Source organism: Electrona antarctica (genome assembly GCF_951216825.1).
Source record: "Electrona antarctica genome assembly, chromosome: 5".
Classification (NCBI taxonomy): Eukaryota; Metazoa; Chordata; class Actinopteri; order Myctophiformes; family Myctophidae; genus Electrona; species Electrona antarctica.
The window spans coordinates 3,231,178-3,257,947 of record NC_136810.1 but is presented as its reverse complement, the minus strand read 5'-3'; the positions used below and the strand labels follow the sequence as shown (position 1 = coordinate 3,257,947).

Sequence of the window (26,770 nt, the reverse complement as noted above, 5' to 3'; positions counted from 1 at the left end):
CCTGTTATAGCGCCACCATGAGGCCGATTTAGGCAAAACACATTTCTGTAGATTACTCGTACACATTTTATCCATACATCACACAATTCGGTATACACTATCTCCATAGTCATGTGATCAACACGGATCTGCACCATTTCCCATCTTCCATCCTGATTGGCTAAGATTCGCTTCCAAAGCTCACATGATTGGTCCGTTTCGAACAAAATGCCACAAATCACAAACACCGTGTGCAATTTCCGTGAAATTATACACGCACATTTCCACTAGGCTGAGGACGACATGACACAATTTATTTTCCAAACCAGCCTCATGGTGGCGCTATAACAGGGCAATTCCTGTTTTTACCTATAACTGCCTCGTTCTGTGTACAACTTTGTATGCGCACTCCCTAGAGGCATGGAAAAACATTTTCCCTGCATCCCTCCACATTCTACACTGATTGGCTAAGATTGCCTTCCAAAGTCTTCAGGAGTGGCCCCTGCTCATCCAGAATTCTATCCTCAGAGATGCTATGAGTGATCTGACTCTGCATTTCCTCAACACAATGAAGAAAATTGTTGCAAAAAACAAACAAACATGTTTATATCACTCCTAAACATTTTGCCAAACATCACACACACTCCTATCCTCCTGGTGGAGACCTGTGCCCAGAAGGGCACTTTTTCTAGTTTATTGTGTTTTCAGAACGTCGTTGTTTAATGGTTGCCAGTCATTCAATACTCATCTCATGCTGATACTGATAGTATGCTAATGAATGTGTGAAAGTGGAACCTCCAGTAATGAGGTGTCCTCCCAATGGAAGAACAACTATGAAGATAGCTACCTCTAATGTTAAAATAAACCTCATATTGTTAAAATAAAATATAGTATTTACATTACTTGATTGTTCACTGTAGCCTATTGTGACTGTGACTTAAAAAAAACATAATTTTCAAAGTTTTCAACTGGGAAAGGAAACGTTGCAACCATGCAAGTAGAAAGTAAAAAATCACACCCGTGTGAACTGAGTGGTGTAAGGTCTTATATAGACTGATCAGCTGTGGTCTGACGTAATGTCTGACGTAATGAAATCACACCCGTGTGAACTGGGTGACCATAGCAACCATGCTCATTTTTTGTTACGAACAGACAGACAGACAAACTAACAAAGCCAGTTGTAGGAGTGGTTTACACCACTCGATAACAAAGCCAGTTGTAGGAGTGGTTTACACCACTCAAAAATACGTTAAAATAAACAGTAATGCAAAATGTAGGCCTACGAATATATTTTGGGGGGCAAGTGGCCATGACCTTTACTTGCCCGACGGGCAAGTGCCTCTGAGACCTTAGTGTCAACCCCTGGGATCTCCAGCTCCTGATGTAGTGTTGCAGCTGCTGCAGTCGCAAATGCAAGCTCCCAGGATGCACGTGCTTGACATGGCTTGAAATGCACATCAATGTGCAAATTACAAACATGCAATAACCAACCCCAAGAAGAGGACCTGATTATCACAGAGGTAGCCTTGACTGACTCGGAAATAAAGGACTGAATTTACCAGTGCTCCCATGGGCCAGTGCCCGTGGGAGCCTGGGCAGGGGCCCTGCCCAGAGCCTGGGCAGAGGACTTTTGTGGCGGTTCTGGACAACCGTGGGTCTGACCGACTCGACACCGGGCACTGCACTTATATTGTAAGGACCTCTTTAAAAACAACATTGCAAAACCCAGTATTGCTCAGTGGTTTAGGGAGCTGTCATTGTGTCTTCCTCTGGAAAGAATCACTTATACTTTGAAAAATAAACAAGAGATGTTTGATAAGATATGGGGACGGTTTATCCAGTATATTACGGTTAATGATTTATCTTATTTAATGGTGGAAACTGAAAATGTTTAATTGTATTCTCTGCAGCTATTTGGTCTTGTGGCCATAAGGACTCTGTTGTTGTTACCAGTCTAAGTGCCCTTATTTTATTTTAATATACTGTATTCATATGTATGTACTGTATGTTTGTTTTGTTTTTGTTTTGTTTTTTTAAGTAATTGTATTGTCTGATGTATTATGTATTGTTCTGTTGTATTGTCTGTTTGTAAAAAAGAAAAGAAAAATGCAATAAATATATTGTTAAAAAAAACAAAAACAACATTGCTGATAAACTGGCACTTCTTGTTTGTCTCTTCATCTCGAGCAAGAATGCCTGCTTGATTTGCTAACCCTACTGGCCGCCACATAGAACTGGCCATGGCTGAAGAAGTCCCTCATGCAGAAGACCCCAACACGGTGTAGTGTCTGGCCCTGAGACTTATTGAGTCATGCCGAAGCAGGGTCTCACTGGAAACTGTTGGCGGGGCAGAGTGAATGGATAGATGTCGGTTGGACACAGGGTGATGCGTGGACTGAGTGTGCATCCCGTATTGACACCAATCACAGATCTTGCAGCTTTAGGCGTGCATCTCGTGCTTTGTCTGACTCAGCTCTCTGTGCACGTTGTTGTGTGTCACGCATCCAGTTGCGGTAGGCTCGGGTACCTTTCGGCATAATTATTGGCATGTAAAAAAGGTGATCTGTAACTGCCATCTATTAGCCAATGTATCATTCTGTTGAGCTGGTCAAGTCATGGTGATGTCAGCGGTATCACCTTTTATGCCCATCTTTGTCAGGCATGCCCAAATATGGGGTCTATGCAGATGTCAGAAGTCGGTGGGACGAACCCGTATTTAGGCATGCCCAAATATAGAGTTGCAGAGGCAGAGGCCTTGTGATGTCAGCTGTGGCCCGGGCAGAGGCCTTTTGTGGCGGTTCTGGACAACCATGGGTCCGACCAACTCGACACCGGGCACTGCACTCCCTGTGGGGGTGTGGAACGCGTGTGTCGAATTTGAAGTAGGTGGGGCGAACGGTTCTCGTGTTACATGGATTACAGACGTACAGCTGTACAGACACAGAGACTTTTATATTTACATTTATAGTTAGATGATACATTGGCTACTACCGGTATATGGACATTGAATATTCCCTCGTTTAAAACCTTTGACTTTGACATGTTAACAAAATAAAATAAGAATGTTGACTCTGTCAATACAATATTCAATCCAATATTTGGATTGAATATTGATTCGGGAAAGTTAGGCAAAATCAGGCATATTTTCCTATATAATACCTAATTTGCATATTTAAATATACAATTTCAGAAAACTTGTAATACAATAAATCATTGTTTGCATGTAATTAATCAACTAGGGAAGTTTCATGGTTATCACTAGTTCTTAATTATTTTCATCCTATTCACCCATCATGTATATAGGTGAAAATAACAAAATGTGTGATAAATATGAAAAAGCTGCTCCTGTGGAAGTGTTATCATATATTAATTTACTTATATTGACCTTCTAAACAATTTAATATAGGTATGGTTTTGCCCACTCATTTCGTAATGAAAACTTGTCCGGCTCATGGACTAAGTGGGGCATCCATCCATCCATCTTCGACGACGGTGGCTCAAGAGGTAGAGCAGGTCGTCCAATGATCCATGGGTCGGCGGTTCGAATCCCGGCTCCTTCTGGCTACATGTCGAAGTGTTCTTGGGCAAGACACTGAACCCCAAATTGCTCCCGATGTGCTGGTTGGTACCTTGCATGGCTTCCGCCGCAATCGGTGTATGAATGTGTGTGTGAATGGGTGAATGTAATGCACAATCTATGTAAAGCGCCTTGGATAAAGGCGCTATATAAATGCACCATTTACCGTTTAATTTCAAGGACCCCCCACCCCCAGTTTGACATGCATTAGTCTACGGTTGCCTCCCTCGCTCTCTGGCGGTTCCTTGGGATGCCTCCCTCGCACATAACAGAGCCACACTTCTTTACAGTTTGTCTAAAGTCTGTGTGGGTCAGTTTTACAGTCGAGCAGCAGCTGAAAGACAGATCACACAAACAACAGTGAGGAAGATAGAGTGTATATCCCATACAATTTATTGTCTCCACCAGGCCGTAGGCATGGGGAGAGAGTATGTTTTGCACTCTGTCCGTGTGTGTGTGTGTGTGTCCTTCCTTCCTTCCGTCCGTCCGTCCGTCCGTCCGTCCGTCCGTTATCAGCTAATCTCCGGCACCGTTGGCCCGATCAATGCCAAACTTTGCACACACACTCCCTGGATGCCAACGATGAACCTCTGCCCCACATTTTCCAGAACGGCCTGTTATAGCGCCACCATGAGGCAGCTTTTCACATTGTTTACCTAAAACTGCACCGATCTGCGTGATACGTTGCATGCACACTCCCTAGAGGCCAAGGACAAACCTTTGACCTGCATTTTCCGCATCTGCCTTTTATAGCGCCACCAGGAGGCCGACTTTTGTAAAACACATTTTTGGATATTACTCCTCCAGATTCTGTCCAAAAATCTCACAAATCGTTACAATGTATCTCTATGGTCATGTGCTCAAGTCGGATCTGTCCGATATTTCATATTCCATCCTAATTGGCTATAATTGGCTTTCACAGTTTGCAAGATTGCCCCGTTTTGAACAAAAGCCTCAAATCATGAACGCAGCATGCAATTTACGTGAAATCTTTCACACATTTTCTTACTAGGCTGAGGAATATATCCCACCCTTTTCACATTGGCCTGTTATAGCGCCACCAACAGGTTGATTTTTGCAAAACACATTTTTGGAACAAAATGCCTCAAAAACATGTTTATATTAATCCTAAACATTTTGCCAAACATCTCACACAGTCCTATCCTCCTGGTGGAGACCTGTGCCCAGAAGGGCACTTTTTCTAGTTGTTTTTGTATTTATTATAATCACTAACAATTATTTGTTTACAAACATTGGGACTGGGCACACGGGTGACTGTTTCATGTAATCAATTCCCAACAGATCTCCAAACCTGTTGTTTTGGGGAGTGCTGGTTTCAGTCCATTCAACCTCCTCTTGTGTGTTGGCTAGTGAGGTGCACCCTAGGATACATTTATACTTCATTGTGTGTTGGCTAGTGAGATGCACCCTAGGATACATTTATACTTCATTGTGTGTTGACTAGTGAGATGCACCCTAGGATACATTTATACTTCATTGTGTGTTGGCTAGTGAGGTGCACCCTAGGAGACATTTATACTTCATTGTGTGTTGGCTAGTGAGATGCACCCTAGGATCAATTTATACTTCATTGTGTGTTGGCTAGTGAGGTGCACCCTAGGAGACATTTATACTTCATTGTGTGTTGGCTAGTGAGATGCACCCTATAGACATTTATACTTCATTGTGTGTTGGCTAGTGAGATGCACCCTAGGATACATTTATACTTCATTGTGTGTTGGCTAGTGAGGTGCACCCTAGGATCAATTTATACTTCATTGTGTGTTGGCTAGTGAGGTGCACCCTAGGAGACATTTATACTTCATTGTGTGTTGGCTAGTGAGGTGCACCCCAGGAGACATTTATACTTCATTGTGTGTTGGCTAGTGAGGTGCACCCTAGGAGACATTTATACTTCATTGTGTGTTGGCTAGTGAGATGCACCCTAGGAGACATTTATACTTAATTGTGTGTTGACTAGTGAGATGCACCCTAGGAGACATTTATACTTCATTGTGTGTTGGCTAGTGAGATGCACCCTAGAAGACATTTATACTTCATTGTGTGTTGACTAGTGAGATGCACCCTAGGAGACATTTATACTTAATTGTGTGTTGACTAGTGAGATGCACCCTAGGAGACATTTATACTTCATTGTGTGTTGGCTAGTGAGGTGCACCCTAGGAGACATTTATACTTAATTGTGTGTTGACTAGTGAGATGCACCCTAGGAGACATTTATACTTCATTGTGTGTTGGCTAGTGAGATGCACCCTAGGAGACATTTATACTTCATTGTGTGTTGGCTAGTGAGATGCACCCTAGAAGACATTTATACTTCATTGTGTGTTGGCTAGTGAGATGCACCCTAGGAGACATTTATACTTCATTGTGTGTTGACTAGTGAGATGCACCCTAGGAGACATTTATACTTCATTGTGTGTTGGCTAGTGAGATGCACCCTAGGAGACATTTATACTTCATTGTGTGTTGGCTAGTGAGATGCACCCTATAGACATTTATACTGCATTGTGTGTTGGCTAGTGAGATGCACCCTAGGAGACATTTATACTTCATTGTGTGTTGGCTAGTGAGATGCACCCTAGGAGACATTTATACTTCATTGTGTGTTGGCTAGTGAGATGCACCCTATAGACATTTATACTTCATTGTGTGTTGGCTAGTGAGATGCACCCTAGGAGACATTTATACTTCATTGTGTGTTGGCTAGTGAGATGCACCCTAGGAGACATTTATACTTCATTGTGTGTTGGCTAGTGAGATGCACCCTAGGAGACATTTGCCCACTTTTTTAAACCGCCTCCTCGCCACTCGCCCTACACACTTGCCCTCGATATGCGCGTTCACGCGAGGCTGCGCCGTATTAAATGTCGTCCGAAACCAAGCAGCCTTGAGTGGAAGTGGCTTATAAAGCCCCCAAGAGCGAGTCTGTGCCGATCTAGACTCCATTACCTTGTGCTGATAAATAAACTGCTCCTAAACAATCTTCATCTGATGCAGAATAGACAACACTCCAACTGATGTTCGAAAGGGCACTTTATTTACCCCACTGTGAAAAACTATAAATGAAACCACACAAACGAAACAACTTTTAACACAATGATTTATAAACACCATGGATGTATATGTCATGTCCTTTTTGACAGTCACGCTGTATTTCCTTTTAAATGTCCATATTAATGAAATCCACATGACACACAAACATACACGATGCAATGCAATATAACTGTACAAACAAAATAACAGGTACAATTGCATGAAAAAAAACCCTTACGGTCCGTATTTACTCAGTGCTTAGAGGTAACAGTGAAAAGGTGTAGGCTGAAGCCCAGGCTTTATTATGCCAACCCAAGAGTAACTTTCTTACTTACAAAACAAAACCAGGGGGTCCCTATATAGCCAAGATTGGTGGGAACCAAATGGACCCTTAATGTTAATACATTTGAATTGAATTGAATTGAAACTCAGCGTACAAAAGGAACCCATATGCTGGCACATATGCACACATGGCATCAATGCATGGTGTTGTGTGCTGGCACACTATACACTCTGTCTTTCTTTTATCTGTATTGTATTGCATTGTATTATACTGTATGTGTCGTTGTAGGTTTAGTTTTACTACCTTTTTAAGAGCCTGCTCAGGGACTACAGATGAAAATTAGCTTATGGCTAACTCTGGCACATTTACATGGAAGTGAAAACTGAAATGTTGATTAATGAGCATTGTCCCTGTCAAATAAATAAATACAAATAAAAAAACAAATGGACCGGAGTTACGGGTCCATTTGGTTTCTGTTTGCACACTCGATACTACAGCATACATCATGTAGGGGGTCTTCGAAATCAAAACGGTATCAAATGAGGGTCCGTGGGCGCCACAGCCTATGGCCTGACTCACACCTTCGCATCTAGCATACAACATTGTTGGCATGAGACTTGTTTACTGATGCAAGCTTGCAATGCATTTCCAATGGAAGTCACATGGTTTGACACACCATTTGTGTTGTACGGCTTTCGGCTGTGTTTCGACTGCCCCCCACCCCCTCATACAACACAAATGTTGTGTCAAACCATGTGACTCCCATTGGAAATGCATTGTGAGCTAGCATCAGTCAATAAGTCTCATGCATCAGCTATACATCAATCTGTTGCGAAGGTGTGAGTCAGTAGCCTGGCTAATAAGCCAGACTAATATCACACAACACTGTCGCGGTATATTAGTCTGGGCTGGCTCCACTTGGATTTCATTTCCCGGGGGGCGGGTTCAAACATTTTCTCTTCGACGCAATTGGTCAGAGCTACTGTCAGTCAAAGGTCTCAAGCATTGAACGTCACTGTACCAAAGCCCGCCCATATTGCATACCGTGTCCCGATTGGCCCGACCTGTTCTCGGTTGTAGGAAAGAGGCGTGCTACTGAGCCTCGCCAGACCCTAATCCGCTGGCAGGCAAAAAAAAAATTGCCAACGGCTGATTCGGTCTGGTTTATTAACCAGGCTAGTGAGTCAGGCCTATGGCCTCTGTCTGTCTGTCTGTCTGTCTGAATGCCCTCATTTTAATGCAAACAAAAGTGAAAAGACAGAACACATCTTAAAAGATAAAAAAAATAAAGAACAGCATACATAGTATGTCAAAAAGTGGAGTGATAGAATATTGTGTGCAGGGTAGCCGCATGGCCTCTAGGTGGTGCTATAGTGAGGGATTTTACACTAGACTGCAGGTTCCCAAACGTTGAAGCCCCAATTAAATAGCCCCAAGCCCAGAGCATCAGGCTTTACAGAACAGTGGCTACAAAATAATACAATACAATTAGCAGCTCTATGAATTCATTTATTTTCATAGAGACATTTAAACATTCATCTCACGGCTCTTGTGTTTTATGAAGCAGCATAATTATATCCCTGGACTTCAGAGTTCAAAGTCTGAGCTTCAAAAACAAGACTATAGAGTACAGTAACATGTGGACATGACGTCCAGATAGTAGACCTTCTGCTCTCGGTGGCAGCTGTCTGCATTGTCAGCTGTCTGCGTTGTCAGCTGTCTGCGTTGTCAGCTGTCTGTGTTGTCAGCTGTCTGCGTTGGCTTTGCCGTTTGCAGCAGCAGAAAAAGGTAAGAAACACCTTATAGGCCTATGCATAGTTACACACGCACACACAAGTGAGCTTGTAGATCTGCTATTTGCACCAAAGGGTTTAGTTAACTTAAAACCAGCTTGTGACAGAATGCACAAACTGCACGTTATAGATTGAGCAAGAAAATGTCATCCCCCCCCCCCCCCCCCCCACACTTCACAGCAGGCTGCTACTGCCACCCTACTGTAATGTCATTCCCCCCCCCCCCCCACCCCCACAGCAGGCTGCTACTGCCACCCTACTGTAATGTCACCCCCCCCCCCCACCCCCACCCCCACAGCAGGCTGCTACTGCCACCCTACTGTAATGTCATTCCCCCCCACCCCCACCCCCACCCTACTGTAATGTCATTCCCCCCACCCCCACACTTCACCGCAGGCTGCTACTGCCACCCTACTGTAATGTCATTCCCCCCCACCCCCACCCCCACAGCAGGCTGCTACTGCCACCCTACTGTAATGTCACCCCCCCCCCCACCCCCACCCCCACAGCAGGCTGCTACTGCCACCCTACTGTAATGTCATTCCCCCCCCCACCCCCACCCCCACAGCAGGCTGCTACTGCCACCCTACTGTAATGTCATTCCCCCCCACCCCCACAGCAGGCTGCTACTGCCACCCTACTGTAATGTCATTCCCCCCCACCCCCACCCCCACAGCAGGCTGCTACTGCCACCCTACTGTAATGTCATCCCCCCCCCCCCCCCCCCCACAGCAGGCTGCTACTGCCACCCTACTGTAATGTCATTCCCCCCCCACCCCACCCCCACCCCCACAGCAGGCTGCTACTGCCACCCTACTGTAATGTCATTCCCCCCCCCACCCCCACCCCCACAGCAGGCTGCTACTGCCACCCTACTGTAATGTCATTCCCCCCCCTCCCCACCCCCACACTTCACCGCAGGCTGCTACTGCCACCCTACTGTAATGTCATTCCCCCCCCACCCCCACCCCCACCGCAGGCTGCTACTGCCACCCTACTGTAATGTCATTCCCCCCCCCCCCCCACCCCCACCGCAGGCTGCTACTGCCACCCTACTGTAATGTCATTCCCCCCCACCCCCACCCCCACCGCAGGCTGCTACTGCCACCCTACTGTAATGTCATTCCCCCCCCCCCCCCACCCCCACCGCAGGCTGCTACTGCCACCCTACTGTAATGTCATCCCCCCCCCCACCCCCACCCCCACAGCAGGCTGCTACTGCCACCCTACTGTAATGTCATTCCCCCCCCCCCCCCCACACTTCACAGCAGGCTGCTACTGCCACCCTACTGTAATGTCATTCCCCCCCACCCCCACCCCCACAGCAGGCTGCTACTGCCACCCTACTGTAATGTCATTCCCCCCCCCCCACCCCCACCCCCACAGCAGGCTGCTACTGCCACCCTACTGTAATGTCATTCCCCCCCACCCCCACCCCCACAGCAGGCTGCTACTGCCACCCTACTGTAATGTCATCCCCCCCCCCCACCCCCACAGCAGGCTGCTACTGCCACCCTACTGTAATGTCATTCCCCCCCCACCCCCACCCCCACAGCAGGCTGCTACTGCCACCCTACTGTAATGTCATTCCCCCCCCCCCCCCACCCCCACAGCAGGCTGCTACTGCCACCCTACTGTAATGTCATTCCCCCCCACCCCCACCCCCACAGCAGGCTGCTACTGCCACCCTACTGTAATGTCATTCCCCCCCCCCACCCCCACAGCAGGCTGCTACTGCCACCCTACTGTAATGTCATTCCCCCCCCCCACCCCCACAGCAGGCTGCTACTGCCACCCTACTGTAATGTCATTCCCCCCCACCCCCACCCCCACAGCAGGCTGCTACTGCCACCCTACTGTAATGTCATTCCCCCCCACCCCCACCCCCACAGCAGGCTGCTACTGCCACCCTACTGTAATGTCATTCCCCCCCCCCCCCCCCCACCCCCACACTTCACAGCAGGCTGCTACTGCCACCCTACTGTAATGTCATTCCCCCCCCACCCCCACACTTCACCGCAGGCTGCTACTGCCACCCTACTGTAATGTCATTCCCCCCCCCCCCCCCCACCCCCACAGCAGGCTGCTACTGCCACCCTACTGTAATGTCATTCCCCCCCCCCCCCCCACCCCCACAGCAGGCTGCTACTGCCACCCTACTGTAATGTCATTCCCCCCCACCCCCACACTTCACCGCAGGCTGCTACTGCCACCCTACTGTAATGTCATTCCCCCCCCACCCCCACACTTCACAGCAGGCTGCTACTGCCACCCTACTGTAATGTCATTCCCCCCCACCCCCCCCCCCCCACAGCAGGCTGCTACTGCCACCCTACTGTAATGTCATTCCCCCCCACCCCCCCCCCCACAGCAGGCTGCTACTGCCACCCTACTGTAATGTCATTCCCCCCCCACCCCCACCCCCACAGCAGGCTGCTACTGCCACCCTACTGTAATGTCAATCCCCCCCCCCCCCACCCCCACACTTCACAGCAGGCTGCTACTGCCACCCTACTGTAATGTCATTCCCCCCCCACCCCCACCCCCACAGCAGGCTGCTACTGCCACCCTACTGTAATGTCATTCCCCCCCACCCCCACCCCCACAGCAGGCTGCTACTGCCACCCTACTGTAATGTCATTCCCCCCCCACCCCCACCCCCACAGCAGGCTGCTACTGCCACCCTACTGTAATGTCATCCCCCCCCCACCCCCACCCCCACACTTCACAGCAGGCTGCTACTGCCACCCTACTGTAATGTCATTCCCCCCCCACCCCCACCCCCACACTTCACAGCAGGCTGCTACTGCCACCCTACTGTAATGTCATTCCCCCCCCCCCCCCACCCCCACACTTCACAGCAGGCTGCTACTGCCACCCTACTGTAATGTCATTCCCCCCCCCCCCCACCCCCACACTTCACAGCAGGCTGCTACTGCCACCCTACTGTAATGTCATCCCCCCCCACCCCCACCCCCACAGCAGGCTGCTACTGCCACCCTACTGTAATGTCATTCCCCCCCACCCCCACACTTCACAGCAGGCTGCTACTGCCACCCTACTGTAATGTCATTCCCCCCCCCCCCCCCACCCCCACAGCAGGCTGCTACTGCCACCCTACTGTAATGTCATTCCCCCCCACCCCCACACTTCACCGCAGGCTGCTACTGCCACCCTACTGTAATGTCATCCCCCCCCCCCCCACCCCCACACTTCACAGCAGGCTGCTACTGCCACCCTACTGTAATGTCATTCCCCCCCACCCCCACACTTCACAGCAGGCTGCTACTGCCACCCTACTGTAATGTCATTCCCCCCCACCCCCACACTTCACAGCAGGCTGCTACTGCCACCCTACTGTAATGTCATTCCCCCCCACCCCCACACTTCACCGCAGGCTGCTACTGCCACCCTACTGTAATGTCATTCCCCCCCACCCCCACACTTCACAGCAGGCTGCTACTGCCACCCTACTGTAAGACTTTAAGCACTATTTTCACCAACAGCTAATGACATGCCCAACATTGGGATGCCTGATCAAATGTGGGGGACTCGATTTAGTAGAAGTTTTGTCTTAAACCAAAGCCTTGTTTGTGGATGCATTAATGGAGAGTATTGTCTATACCAGGCTGTATATGTTTCTGTGTAGAATGGCCTGATGTGGAAACTAATATATAGGCTGGGACGATAAAGTCTAATCTAATATAACATTCAATAATAAACTAATATATAGGCTGGGACGATAAAGTCTAGTCTAACATTCAATAATAAACTAATATGGGCTGGGACGATAAAGTCTAATCTAATATAACATTCAATAATAAACTAATATATAGGCTGGGACGATAAAGTCTATCACAGCTGTGATATTGTCAAGTGGAAACACTGCATGTCTGTCCAAAAACCTTAATTTGTTTTGTAGTTTATAAAACATTTATAAAACACACTGAACCACTTACAACGTAATATTTTGGGCATGTCATTATTATTAGTTATTATTATATTTACATTTACCTGGTAGCCTAATAGATTAACTTGTAGATCTGCTACTTTTGTTTGACGCTGTGGTGTGATCAAGCAGGACGTTAATTTACGAAAAAGTGCCCTTCTGGGCACAGGTCTCCACCAGGAGGATAGGAGTGTGTGTGATGTCACAGGTCTCCACCAGGAGGATAGGAGTGTGTGTGATGTCACAGGTCTCCACCAGGAGGATAGGAGTGTGTGTGATGTCACAGGTCTCCACCAGGAGGATAGGAGTGTGTGTGATGTCACAGGTCTCCACCAGGAGGATAGGAGTGTGTGTGATGTCACAGGTCTCCACCAGGAGGATAGGAGTGTGTGTGATGTCACAGGTCTCCACCAGGAGGATAGGAGTGTGTGTGATGTCACAGGTCTCCACCAGGAGGATAGGAGTGTGTGTGATGTCACAGGTCTCCACCAGGAGGATAGGAGTGTGTGTGATGTCACAGGTCTCCACCAGGAGGATAGGAGTGTGTGTGATGTCACAGGTCTCCACCAGGAGGATAGGAGTGTGTGTGATGTCACAGGTCTCCACCAGGAGGATAGGAGTGTGTGTGATGTTTGGCAAAATGTTTAGGAGTAATATAAATGTTTTTTTGATTGTTTGTTTCTTGCAACAATTGTCTTCATTTTGTTGAGGAAATGCAGAGCCAGATCACTCATAGCATCTCTGAGGATATAATTCTGGATGAGCAGGACATGTGCAGCATTTTGTACAAAACGGGCTACTCCTGAAAACTTTGGAAGGCAATCTTAGCTAATCAGTGTAGAATCTGAGAAATCCAACAGGCTCGTCTTGATCACATGACTACAGAGATCATGTGTACCGATTTGCGTGAGATTTGGATGAAATCTGTGCGACTACATAAACAATGGGTTTTGCAGAAATCGGCCTCATGGTGGCGCTATAACCGGCAGATGTGGAGGGATGCAGGGAAAATGTTTTCCATGGCCTCTAGGGAGTGCACATACATAAGTTGTCGATGCAGTTATAGGTAAAAACAGGAATTGGCCTGTTATAGCGCCACCGTGAGGCTGATTTTGGAAAAAAATAGTGGCATGTCGTCCTCGGCCTAGTGGAAATGTGCGTGTATAATTTCGTGGAAATTGGACACTGTGTTTGTGATTTGTGGCATTTTGTTCGAAACGGACCAATCATGTCATCTTTGGAAGCCAATCTTAGCCAAACAGGATGGAAGATGGGAAATTGTGCAGATCTGTGTTGATCACATGACTATGGAGATAGTGTATACCGAATTGTGTGATGTATGGATAAAATGTTTACGAGTTATCTACAGAAATGTGTTTTGCCTAAATCGGCCTCATGGTGGCGCTATCACAGGCCGTTGAGGAATATTTGGGGCAGAGGTTCGTCGTTGGCATCCAGGGAGTGTGTGTGCAAAGTTTGGCATGGATCGGGCCAACGGTGCCGGAGATTAGCTGATAACGGACGGACGGAAGTGGGTTAAGTACAATTGTGGGGTATTTGTACTTTGTATTTGTTCCTGTACTATATTGAAACAGATTGAAGCTGCTGCCAAACCAAAATAATTGATACAATAGATTTTTCAATGGATTCTGTTACTATTGGGTGTGCTAAATAACATACTAGGTTTAGGAATAACGAACAACCAGAAAGGCATCGTTTTCAAGATGGCGTCCACGGTGGCTAAAATGAGCAAAACTGGGATTTAATACATATAAAAAAGTTATAACAATTTTTTACTTTTTGTAACTTTTCAAATTTTGGTGGTGTTAGGTATGGGCATAAGGTTTTCTAATCTAACTAATTTAGCAATGAAACCACTATTAGATATGTCAGTATGGTTGAAATATACCATATACCAAATAATTGATAGAAGAGATTTGTCAATGGATTATGTTACTATTGTGTGTGCTAAATAACATACTACATTTTCATGAAAGACAAACAACTAGAAAGGCATTGTTTTTTGAAAACCTTATGACCATACCTGACAGCATGCCAAAATTCAAAGAGCAGTTACCAAGTGCATAATTATTGTTGTTATTTTTTACATTAATCCCAGTTTATACAGTTTAAGTAAAACTCACTCTGGATTAAAGAAATCACACTCGTGTGACGTGAGGGTCGCTCTTATCATCATACATCATCACATTCCGGCCAATCACTTTTGGCGTCCTCACTTTTTATCCTCACATTCCGTGCTCAGCCAATCAAAACATTGCTATGGGGTACACACAAACACACAAAACTGGGCATAGGAGCCCCTCAAAAAGTGTTGGCAGGATTTAAACAGAGAGTGAAGGGGCCAGTTTGATCCCCCATAGGTACAAGCTTAGTGCATGGGGACCACCAGCAGCAGCTTGCCTGCTGTCTGCTGATCTCAATGTCCTTGCGGGGACAAGGTCAGAAATATAAGATTGTGCTAGCCCATGGAAAGATTTATAAACAAACAATACAATTTTAAACTTAATCCCCTAAAACATACAGGGAGCTAGTCAACTGTTATTAGTCAATTACTATGATCTGGTTCATTTTCTTATATTTTGTAATACAGACATTGAAAACAAAGTCATTTGAGTGGTGTGCGTACGCGTGTGTGCTTGTATGTACTTGTATGTACTGTTATTGTGAGCGCCAAATGTCCCCACATGAATAACATTTGAGAAATAATTGTCCTGCGGGTTTCCTCGCCGTATTTTTGAGTGGTGTAAACCACTCCTACGACTGGCTTTGTTAGTTTACGTGTCTGTCTGTCTTGTTCGTACCAAAAAATGAGCATGGTTGCTACGGTCACCCAGTTCATCCGGGTGTGATTTCATTACGTCAGACATTAAGTCAGACCACAGCTGATCAGGCTATATAAGACCTTACACCACTCAGTTCACACGGGTGTGATTTTTTATTAATTTAGAATAGATTCGGGTTAAAAGTATGTATTTAGAGGTTAGGTTCGAGTTATGCTGAAAACACTTAGTTGTGGCAGCAGTATGATCAAAGCGAACGATGCTGAGGTCGTTGGGGTTCTGTGTTGTAAATGTAAAAGCCCAAGTGAAACAGTTACGGCCAAAGGTCAACTTCAGCAGCCAGGAAGCCATGAGAGGATAGTTACCCACCAAAGGTAGAGTTCATAGGCGCTGATCCGCCACAGGTTCAGCCTCTCTGCTGCCGTAATCCGAAACCACTGCATCCTGGACCTCGCCGTGCTCTTCTTGTGACTCGCGAGGGCACGGACGCAGCAGCGTGACATGTTGATGAAGCTGGACGAGCTGGCTCTGGTTTCCAGCGCCACCTCGATGCCGTGCAGCAGGTCGTTGGTCTTCAACAGCAGCAGCAGCGGACGGGGCATGCGGTTGAGAAGCTCGCTGATCTGGGGCAGGTACAGCGCGGCATTAGTCCGGATTTTCACATCCTCCGAGTTCGTGAGAGGTGTGGAGCTGATGCCCGTGTTAACGGAGGACCAGGCTCTGGCGGTGAGGATGCAGGCGAACAGTGGATACAGATCTCCGGCACCCATCCTACGACTATAACGCTCCACCTCTGACATGTCCGCTCTGATCAGAGCCTGCCACAGATGACAGTAGTCCAACCTTAAGTCTGGCTGCAGCACCTGGTAGAGTCCGTGGTCGAGTAGGACAATCTCCGTCTTGTTACTGAAGGGACACTTGTGTACCAGCACATTGCCAGGGTGGGGGTCACAGTGGACAAAACCGTGCACAAATATCATCTCGCTGTACATCTCCCCCAAGTTCTGGGAGATATCATTGACGTTGATACCATGTCTCTTCATGTAGTCGCGGTCGCTGACCTCTCCACCGTCTGCAAAGTCCATGGTCAGAATTCTGTTGGTGGACAGGTCCCGGTGGACCCGAGGGATCTTGAGGAAGGTCAAATGCGATAGCATGAGCGCCACCTTCTCTGCATTGCGTGCCTCATTGAGGAAGTCCAGTTCGATAGGGATGTTCCTCTTGACCTCGTCCACTAGCCACATGAAGGCAAAATCTGGGAAGAGCCAGTGGACCGCCTTGAACAGCAGCTCCATGACCTCTATATCCTTGGAGCTCTGTTTGCGGACTTTGGGGTGCTGGACCTTGACGGCCACCGTCCTGCCGTCATGGAGCACAGCTTTATGGACCTGGGCTAAAGAAGCTGCTCCTCGGGGCTTCTCTTCAAAGGACGCAAATAGCTCAGGCAGGTCTTTGCCCAGGTCCTCTCTGATGACCCGCCGGACCTCTTCCAAGGTGCTCTGTGGAGCACGGCTGTGCAGAACCTTCAGAGTGGAGGTGTACTCCTCAGGCAGCAGGTAGTTCATGGCTCCCAGGTGTTGGCCAACCTTGATGAAGATCCCACGGTTGGCACAGCACAGGTCCCTCAGACGCTCTGCTGAACGCCTGTGTACCTTGGAGCTGAGGCTGGAGTACGCCTCTGTTCCATATTGCACGTGTCTGAAAGCAGTGAGGTAATCATAGCTGATGACAGCCGTCGTGGCAGCGGCGTGTCCGAAGCGAACGATGCTGAGGTCGTTGGGGTCCTTGTTGTAAAGGTAAAAGCCAGAGGAGACAAACGCTGTGGCCAAAGATGACACTTTCAGCAGCCGGACAGCCATGTGAAGACAGACACCAACTAGGATATTTCATATCGCTTTCTTGGTACAGTTTGTACTTTTGTGCGCCGCTCCATGCCGATTTAGTACCCAGTCTGTCCACGGTGACAGACAGCCGAATCACCAATGACGTCATAACATAATAACCATATATGGCCAGAAACTTTCAAACTACATCAGACTCCAACATTTACTACTTTTGCTTAAAGGGCCACTTCACCCCTTTTGCAACCAGATCTTATTTGAATGATGTTTGGGAGACAAGAAACACTTTCCTGGGGGTTTTTATGTGGGTAAAATGTGTTTTTAGATATTTCAGTATTGAAATATCTAAAAACACATATTACCCACATAGAAAACATGACATCATGGACACTGGGCTCACTTATTTCCTGGACTACATGTTGTCTCAGTAAGACAGCCCTCCCCCTATCCACAAGGAGAAGCAGTGGACCAAAGCATTATGGGAATTGTAGTCCAGGAAGGAAGTGAGCCCATGCAGTGTCCATGACATCGTGGAGCCCATGGACATTTTGAAATATGACAATGTGTAAAAACACACATTACCCACATAAAAACCGTCTGTCTGTCTGTCTGTCTGTCTGTCTGTCTGTCTGTGTCTGTCTGCAGATAATCTCGCAAACTACTACTATGACACTGATCGGTGAGATCAGTGACATTATTATTTCCTGTGCATGTTTTCATTGGGCCAAAGAACTAAATTAACTTAAATACTTTCCCATTTTCCTGTGGGACCTACATTGTAACATCCTTCGCTTTAATTTAACGATACTCTTCACAGTAACTCCTCTCAGCTAGTGTCAGGGCACAGCCGTAGAACACGACCATTCTGTCTCACCGGGACAACGCTCCACACGTCACAAACTATTCTCCCTTCTGGCTCCAAAACTATGGAATGCACTTCCCATTACAATCAGAACTGCAGCATCACTCCCAATCTTCCGCCATATTCTGAAAACCCACCATTTCAGACTCCATCATGGCCCGTAGCACTGCCCTAGCCCCTTAGATAGCATTTTATACAGACTTATAGCATGTTATGTAGACAGCACTAGAATTGCATTTTATGTAGTCATAGCACTTTATAGTATGTACAGCATAGTATATATGTATAGTTTATATGTATAGTTTCATTATATAGATATTCCAATGTTACGTTCTCAGTTTACGTTTCATGATAACTACTTTTTATGTATGTGATGTATTGCCATGCTTTTTGTTCTTGCTCTCGCTCTGGATTAGGAGCATCTGCTAAATGCCTACATTGTAAATTGTCTCTGTTCTCCCCCCTTCCCGGACATACTGTAGCGCCTGCCAGCAGATGCGTATGACTTCACCTGGGCTCCATCAATAACCAGTAGATGCGTATGACTTCACCTGGGCTCCATCAATAACCAACAGATGCGTATGACTTCACCTGGGCTCCATCAATAACCAACAGATGCGTATGACTTCACCTGGGCTCCATCAATAACCAACAGATGCGTATGACTTCACCTGGGCTCCATCAATAACCAACAGATGCGTATGACTTCACCTGGGCTCCGTCAATAACCAACAGATATATCTAGCAACCCGTCATGACATACTGTATACTGCCTTTGACCTGCATGCTCACAGCAGCTGTGCATAACTCCTTGTCCTTGTGTGCATTCTGTAAGTGAATCCCAATACAGGAACTACTCAGTGTGAACTGTAGGGGGCGCCTGTGTGAATCGGCGTAGTTAGGCATGAATGGCAATGGTTTGCTCTGGTCAACCTATATTAGGTGATCTCCATGTTTTCCAGCTTCAACGCCACCATCTGAACCACTGAACATTTTTAATCCAGTTTTAGTTGCTGTTAGAAAGCAGGAAGAGCCGGGGGAACACGATGAAGCTTATAACAATCCTTGCAAATACGGTCTTTCCGGATCAAAACGAACTGGAGGTGGCACAGAAGTTTCTGGAGCAGGCGGCGATTGAGAGCCTGCCGTCCTTCCTGGTTGAGTTGTCCAAAGTCCTAGCCAATCGAAGGAGCACCAAAGAGGCTCGCATGGCTGCCGGCCTGCAGGTGAAGAACTATCTGACCTCCAAAGACCCAGACACCAAGAAGCAGTACCAGGAGAGATGGATGACCATTGATGCCAATGTGCGATGGAGGATCAAGGCCTTCGTTCTTAAGACACTGGGTACAGAGCCATACCATCCAAGCTCTGCACCCCAGTGTGTGGCAGGTATCGCCTGTGCTGAGATCTCGGCCAACCGGGGGGCCGAGCTCATTTCTGACCTGTTGAATAATGTAACCGACGCCAAAAACACTGAACGCCTGAAGGTGTCAACATTTGAGGCCATTGGATACATTTGCCAAGACATAGACCCAGAACATCTACAGGATAAGTCCAACCAGATCCTGACAGCCATCATCGAGGGAATGAGGAAGGAGGAATCCAGCAACAAGATCAAACTGGCAGCAACCAATGCCCTGATCAACTCATTGGAGTTCACCAAAGCCAACCTTGCTAAGGCGACAGAGAGAGAGCTCATCATGCAGGTGGTATGTGAAGCAACACAGTGTCCGGATATCAGAGTGCAAGTGACGGCCTTACAGACCTTGGTGAAGATCATGTCTCTGTATTACGAGTACATGGAGACCCACATGGGCGAGGATCTCTTCCCGATCACCACAGAATCCATGCGCAGTGACATAGACGAAGTGGCCTTACAGGGCATCGAGTTCTGGTCTACTGTCTGTGACAAGGAGATAGAGCTAGCTGTTCAAGTTTACGAGGCTACGGAGAAGGGCCAGTTTCCGGAGCATACCAGTAAACATTTTGCCAAAGCGGCCTTGGAGGACCTGGTCCCCATCCTCATACAGACCCTCACCAAACAGAATGAGAATGGCGACGATGATGATTGGAACCCGTGCCACGCAGCCAGTGTATGTCTGATGTTGCTGGCCACCTGCTGTGAGGATGATGTCATTCCTCACGTCCAGCTCTTTCTCAAAAAGTATATCAAACACCCTGACTGGCGTTACCGCGATGCCTGCATCATGGCCTTTGGTATCATCCTGGAAGGACCTGATCCCGTCCTACTGAAACCCCAAGTCATAGAAGTTATGCCCACCCTGATAGAGCTAATGAAAGACCCCAGTGTGGTGGTGAGGGACACCACAGCGTGGATAGCAGGCAGGATCTGTGCACTGCTGCCCGAAGCAGCCATCGATGAGAGCCACCTCCACCCCTTGCTGCAGTGTCTGATAGAAGGACTCGGGGATGAGCCCCGTGTGGCCTCCAAAGTCTGCTGGGCCTTCTTCTGTCTGGCGGTAGCCGATAAGGCTCCGGATTCAGCGGACCAGGAGAAACCCAGCACATACTGTCTGTCTTCCTCCTTTGAGATCATCCTACAGAAACTGCTGGAGGCCACAGACAGGCCCGACGGCCACCAGAACAACCTGAGCTCAGAAGCCTATGATGCTCTGATGATGATTGTCATGAACAGCCCCGAGGACTGTTACCCTGCCATCCAGAAGATCTCGGATAAGGTGATGGAGTCCCTGCTGAGAATGTTCTTCCAGAGCAGTTCTGGAGGGGTCCAGGAAGATACTCTAATGGCCATATCCACCCTATCCAACCTTTGCTGGACGCTGAAGATCAACATCCTGCCTTACTGTGACGAATTCGTGCAGCTACTGCTGGAAACCTTGGGGAATGAGAACGCCCCCTGGTCAGTAAAGCCCCAGATTCTGTCTGCGTTTGGTCACATTGCTCTAAACATCGGAGGAGAGTTTGAGAAATACCTGAAGGTTGTCCTGGACACTGTGCAGCAGGTCTCCCGTGCCCAGGGGAACAGGACGGAATGTGACACGGTCGCTAACCTAAACGAATGGAGGGAGGGTTGTCTGATGGCCTACACAGGCATCGTTCATGGTCTGCATCCCCACGAGATGCTGGTGCAGCCGTGGGTGGGGTTCATCCTGGCCTTCACCAACCAGATTGCGGAGGATGAGCACCACTCCGATGCCATCTTGGCCAGTGCTGTTGGCCTCATCGGTGACCTGAGCAGGGCGTTTGGTAAGGGTGTGCTTCTCGTAGGGAAATGTCCTCTCCTCGGCAACTTGCTCTTGGAGGGCCGGCGCTCCAAGACCTTGAGCACCAAGAAACTGGCAATGTGGGCGACGGAGGAATACAAGAAGCACAAGAGCAAGCACAAGAACAAGGCCTGATGTGACTCTACAGACTATAACAAATAGGAGGGCAGCTGTAATTCCCAGACATTCCTTTCCAGTCAGTTACTCCAGACCTGATGATTGAAGCCTAACCCAGTTGCGGTCCAAACATTGTCATTAAGAAACTATTTTCCTGGAAGCTGACACACAAAATGTTGACTTTTTCTTCTCTCCAGCTCTACTGAGAGCACCTTTCTAGTGGTATTATATTATCAACAAAACTAAATGTAGTAGCATAGTATAGAATAGTATGAGTACAATAATTGAGCAGTTAAGACGAATAACCATCCAAGTCCATAATTTATTCTGACCCCTCCCCGAAAAGGCCTATGTGCCCTGACCCCTCATTATCCATGATTTATACATTATGGATAATTAGTATGGACTTTACGGTCGTGTCTATAAACAATGCATTATTTTATATATTCATTAAATACGTATATTTTGGGTGTATAATTATAGTTGTAAGCAACTGATAAATAATATTCATCACTGATGCGGTTATAAAATAAATAACAGTAATAATAACACTTTATAAAGCATTTTATAATGAATTATGAATTATCATGATCGCTCGATAGTCGTTGGACTTTATCTTTTTTTGAAAGATAATATAAGTGTCATAGTCGTATGTGACCTATACACACAAAGCCACACATTGGAGCAGCCTCTCAAAAACAGATGTGGGTTTTGGATCGACAGACATCCACAAACATCTTTGCTATAGTGAATGAGTTAACCTTTTCAACTCTGCCTCCAACTCCCTCTATACCGGGTGTCGTGTGATACTCCTGACCTCACCATACATTATATGGAGCGTCCATAGGCCTATCTCCTTGTATGGTACGTTCTGTCCGTGACATGTCGGTCTTAAAGGGATAATTCACACTTTTCGAACTTAAGTTGTATGAAATACTTGCCATTAATATAGTGGTTGCAACTGTATTGAATATTAAGTAGTTCCGGTCATTTTGTGGGGGACACAGTGGGGCCACGCATTCACAAAACTAGCGCCATTTGTATTGTTGACCTATTTCTAAAATAGGTGGAGTGGATTAAAGTGGATTATGTATCTCAATGTTTCATCTTCAAAAACAGAGTGGTTTAAGGAGCTAGCCGCGGGTCAAATTTGACCAACAAAAACAAACGCTGTTATCCATTATCTTCATTATAGGACCTATAATGAAGATAATGGATAACAACGTTTGTTTTTTAACTTAAAAACATGTTATTAACAATGTGTTGTGGGTGTTATGGGTCAAAATATACCCATTCCCATTTACAGGAAAGAAAAGTACCGCCATACCACCCTCACTTCACACGAGTGTGATTTTTCAAAAAACCAAACTTTTTACTCCTAATGAAGCAAATGCAAATTGAGGGCAAGTTTCTCCCCATCTCAAACATGTAAACATGCTGGGTCATATTTGACTGGTAATGTAGGCTATATATACACGCACCTATAGGCAACACACACTATTGTTCTCTTTGTGAGAACTTTTGCCAGCAAAGTGAACCTGATTTTTGTTAACGTTTGCGCAACAGAACAGTGAAGATTTTGTCATGCTTCACACACTGTTGTCACTGTATAATATATTATATAGTATAGTATGTATAGTTTACATAGATACTCCACTGTTACGTTCTTAGTTTACGCATGATTCATGATAACTACTTTTTATATATGTGATGTATGCCATGCTTTTGTTATTACTTAATGTAAATCGCTCTGGATTAAGAGCGTCTGCTAAATGCCTAAATTGTAAATTGTCATGCTTCACATGACATTATAATACCAGTAAGACGCCCTGAAGGTGAGAACTAAGTGCGAGGTTGTGTGCACGCATCCGCCTGGGTGACAGCAGACTGCTGGGCGAGCACTGGCACTTTGGCATGGGGGGTCAGATCAACATATGGAATGTCAGAACAGGTCAGCTCCATAAATGGCAATCTAAGGGTGGCACTGGCAGTGGTCTTGAGTGTACAGGTTTTGAGGAGGCCCCAGGTAGGGCCGGGCCTTAATTTTGAATGTACATGGTATCAGTCAAAAGGGAGACATCAAAGAGGAAGGACGGAAACATATGGAATGTCAGAACAGGTCAGCTCCATATATGGAGATCTAAGGGTTTGAGGTCAGATGTAGAGTTGCTGGCCGGCTCCATATACATGTATGCAGATCTAGGTGTTGATCCAGTCTTTTCCATGTATGTCTATGGTTTGATGAGGTCAGGTTCTATCTTCAGCTTCCAGTGGATTCCTTGAATTTCCTAGAATTAAAGGTCTCCACACACCGAGCGCGAATTCGGATTTTTAAGCAGCGTTTCTCCATCGATTTTCCGAAAAACGCGGCCGGTGTGCAACCACCTTTAATCCCATAGACTTGGCTGCCACATGACATCACGGGGGGATCGAGGCTGCACACACAAAACCACGCGTTTGAGTGGCTATAGCGTCGCTCAAAAGGTTGAGAATCACCGATTTAAGGCCTTTCGTTTGTGAACGCGCCGCGGGCGACTATAGACCTGGATTGTGATGATCTTTCTTTTCACACTGTATGCGTCCTGTCGCTCCCCGTCTGAAACGGCCTTTATACTGGGAAAGAAAATATGGACAGCCCTTCATGCCAGTCTTCTGAAGCCTCGAGTTCAGCCATAGAGCCCCACAAAAAAAGTGCACAAACAGATTATATTTGTGGATTTAATTCATTGGCCTATAGCTGGCAGCCTACACAAAAAGTGGGCGCTGATCAGTCCAGCGTCATTGTACGTTGACTAAATTGGCAATAAAATGGTTTAAAAAAAACATAAAAGAAAACAGCTGGCCAAGTTGGAATGAGTTCTCAGCACTGTGTGAATGGGATGCATAAAGGGGCTACACACCCTCTCCAGCCCAACAAGGGAGGGATTAGCAAAAAATTAAATAAAAATGCATTTAATGCAGATGAATTTGAACTATTACTTTCTAGGAGATTCAAAATATTAAGTGCCGCCCCGTCTTCTTTCCAGTAGTCGTCTCACACACACATAACTTCACATCCTATATTCTGGCACACAAAGTTCTGACATTCATTTTTATTTTCAAATAAAGCAGTCATCTTTCAGCAGGTAGAGAAGCCCGGTAGAACAGGTGGGATTAATGGATCACTGGAGGTTTGCGGGACCTGTCGGACTCAGTGAGGGCCTCTGGAAGGTTTGTGGGACTGGTAGAGGGGGAGGCGTTGTTGCTCCCGTCGGCTCAGCTCCAGTGCCAGGGCCATCTCGTCCTCGACGCCGTTGATGAGGACCTTTTTCAGCTCCCCGTCCTCCTCGACCTCCGTCCTCTGCTGCCCGTTCTCGTTGATGTTCGTGGTGGTGGTGCGCTTGCCGTTGTTGAGGTGATGTGACACGGTGATGGACTTAAAGGAGCCCCCTGTGCCCATGCCCATCGCCCCTTGTTTTCTCACCGAGGGGAACACGGAGTGGACTCGACTGTAGCCGAACTGAGAGAAGCCCGGCTGGTCTTCGAAGTCGGGGAAACTGTTCAGTTTCGAACGTGTAAAATCGTTGAACGGATCCTGCCCGCAGAAAAAGTCTCTGAACACGTCGAGTGGATTGCGGAACGGGTGGTTGAAATCTGGGAACTGCGAGGAGGAGGAGACGTCTGCGCTAGAGAGGCCTCTGGGTCTCGCTCCGCCGCAGCCATGGTCGTACGCCTCCCGCTTAATCTTATCCGACAACACTTCGTAGGCCTCGGCCACTTCTTTAAACCTCTTCTCTGCGTCGTCCTGGCTGTCGGGGTTCTTGTCTGGATGCCATTTCAGTGCCAACTTCCGGTAGGCTTTCTTGATGTCTTCATGAGAGGCCATTTTGGAAACGCCCAGGATGTCATAGTGATTCACCATTTCGGCCCTCCCTCCTCACAACAGTGTTTGTATATACCTTTTGGGATGGATCGGTAAGTATAGGTCGGAGTTTTAAACCTATGGTTCAAGTTCTTTTCGTAGCAGTGCCCCGCGTTTGTCCCTTCTTCGTGACAGTCTCTCACTGCACACAGTTTATGACTTCTTTCAATTCTATAATCTTGAAGAGAAATGACACCAATGCTCAGTTTAAGTACCGTCGAGCCAGCGAGGCATGATGTCATACACCCCTCAACCAATCACGTGAGGTCGGAACCTAATCCTATGTTAAAATTGTCCCCAATGACAACCGCAATGTGTCGTCTATAAGGGGCATTGCCCATATATGGGACGGGTCTATACTGATGACATCAGCGAGCTTCATGTATGGGCAAAACATGGCTCTGGGGCATAAAAGGGACAAGGGCTGACATAGAGATATAGGCTATGGGCACAAAAGGGACGCAGACAGACCAGTACAATGGGTATCTAGTCTCTCAAGACGATGGGATACTCAGATTGATGGGTATCTGACAAAGCTCCCGACACCGACTCAGACATAGGCCTATTGGTCGGATGGGCGGTGTGGCGTAGGTGTGACGTAGGTGTGACGTAGGTGTGACGTAGGTGTGAGGGCTGCATTGGTGGCCTGTTTATTTGCTCGGTCTACTTCATGGACTTTGAGTCCAATTTAAGTCCATATAAGGATCTGACTGAAACTAAAAGTAAAAATACTCATATTGCATAATGTCCCATTTCACAAGTTCAAACTGTGTACAACATCTTTTGAAAATAGCAGATCTACAAGCTCACAATGTGTCGCGACGCATTGTGAGCTTGTAGATCTGCTATTTTCAATATATATTCAAATATATAATATATTCAATATATAATATATTCATATTTATTTTTTTCTTGATTTTGTAGGCCTCAAGATCAGGTAGATTATAGTTAGTCACCAGTGTACACAGTTTTTAAATGTACAAATATTTATTTCCCTTTTTCTTTTTTTACATAATAGGTAGTTAAACAACTAGTCGACTAGTAAACTAGGCAACTAGTAAAAATGACTAGAAGTGAATGCCCTATGCAACATAGCAATTTACAATTTAGGCATTTAGCAGACGCTCTTAATCCAGAGCGACTTACATTAGGCAATAACAAAACAAATAACAAAAGCATGGCATTACATCACATATATAAAAAGTAGTTATCATGACTCAAGCTTAAACTAAGAACGTAACAGTGGAGTGTCTATGTAAACTATACATACTATACTATATTATATATTATACATGTGTTCTATAAAGTGCTATGACTACACAACACTTTATAGAACACATGTATAATATATAATATAGTATAGTA

The 26,770-nt window shown here is 46.6% G+C and overlaps 3 protein-coding genes across 3 annotated transcripts; 1 reads left to right on the top strand and 2 right to left on the bottom strand.

The window, feature by feature from the left end:
* Positions 1-15,771: 15,771 nt before the first annotated feature.
* Positions 15,772-17,298, bottom strand: LOC306923235 (aarF domain-containing protein kinase 1-like; the record flags this gene model as incomplete). Its single annotated transcript, XM_079501267.1, has 1 exon — positions 15,772-17,298. One exon carries the CDS (start codon positions 17,296-17,298, stop codon positions 15,772-15,774), a length of 1,527 nt encoding a protein of 508 aa, XP_079357393.1.
* Positions 17,299-19,188: 1,890 nt separating this feature from the next.
* On the top strand, positions 19,189-21,522 carry LOC306923234 (importin subunit beta-like; the record flags this gene model as incomplete). The annotated part of the gene is made up of 1 exon (XM_079501266.1): positions 19,189-21,522. The coding sequence occupies one exon, from the start codon at positions 19,189-19,191 to the stop codon at positions 21,520-21,522; it is 2,334 nt and encodes a 777-aa protein (XP_079357392.1).
* Positions 21,523-24,694: 3,172 nt separating this feature from the next.
* On the bottom strand, positions 24,695-25,405 carry LOC306923233 (dnaJ homolog subfamily B member 2-like; the record flags this gene model as incomplete). Its single annotated transcript, XM_079501265.1, has 1 exon — positions 24,695-25,405. One exon carries the CDS (start codon positions 25,403-25,405, stop codon positions 24,695-24,697), a length of 711 nt encoding a protein of 236 aa, XP_079357391.1.
* Positions 25,406-26,770: the final 1,365 nt, after the last annotated feature.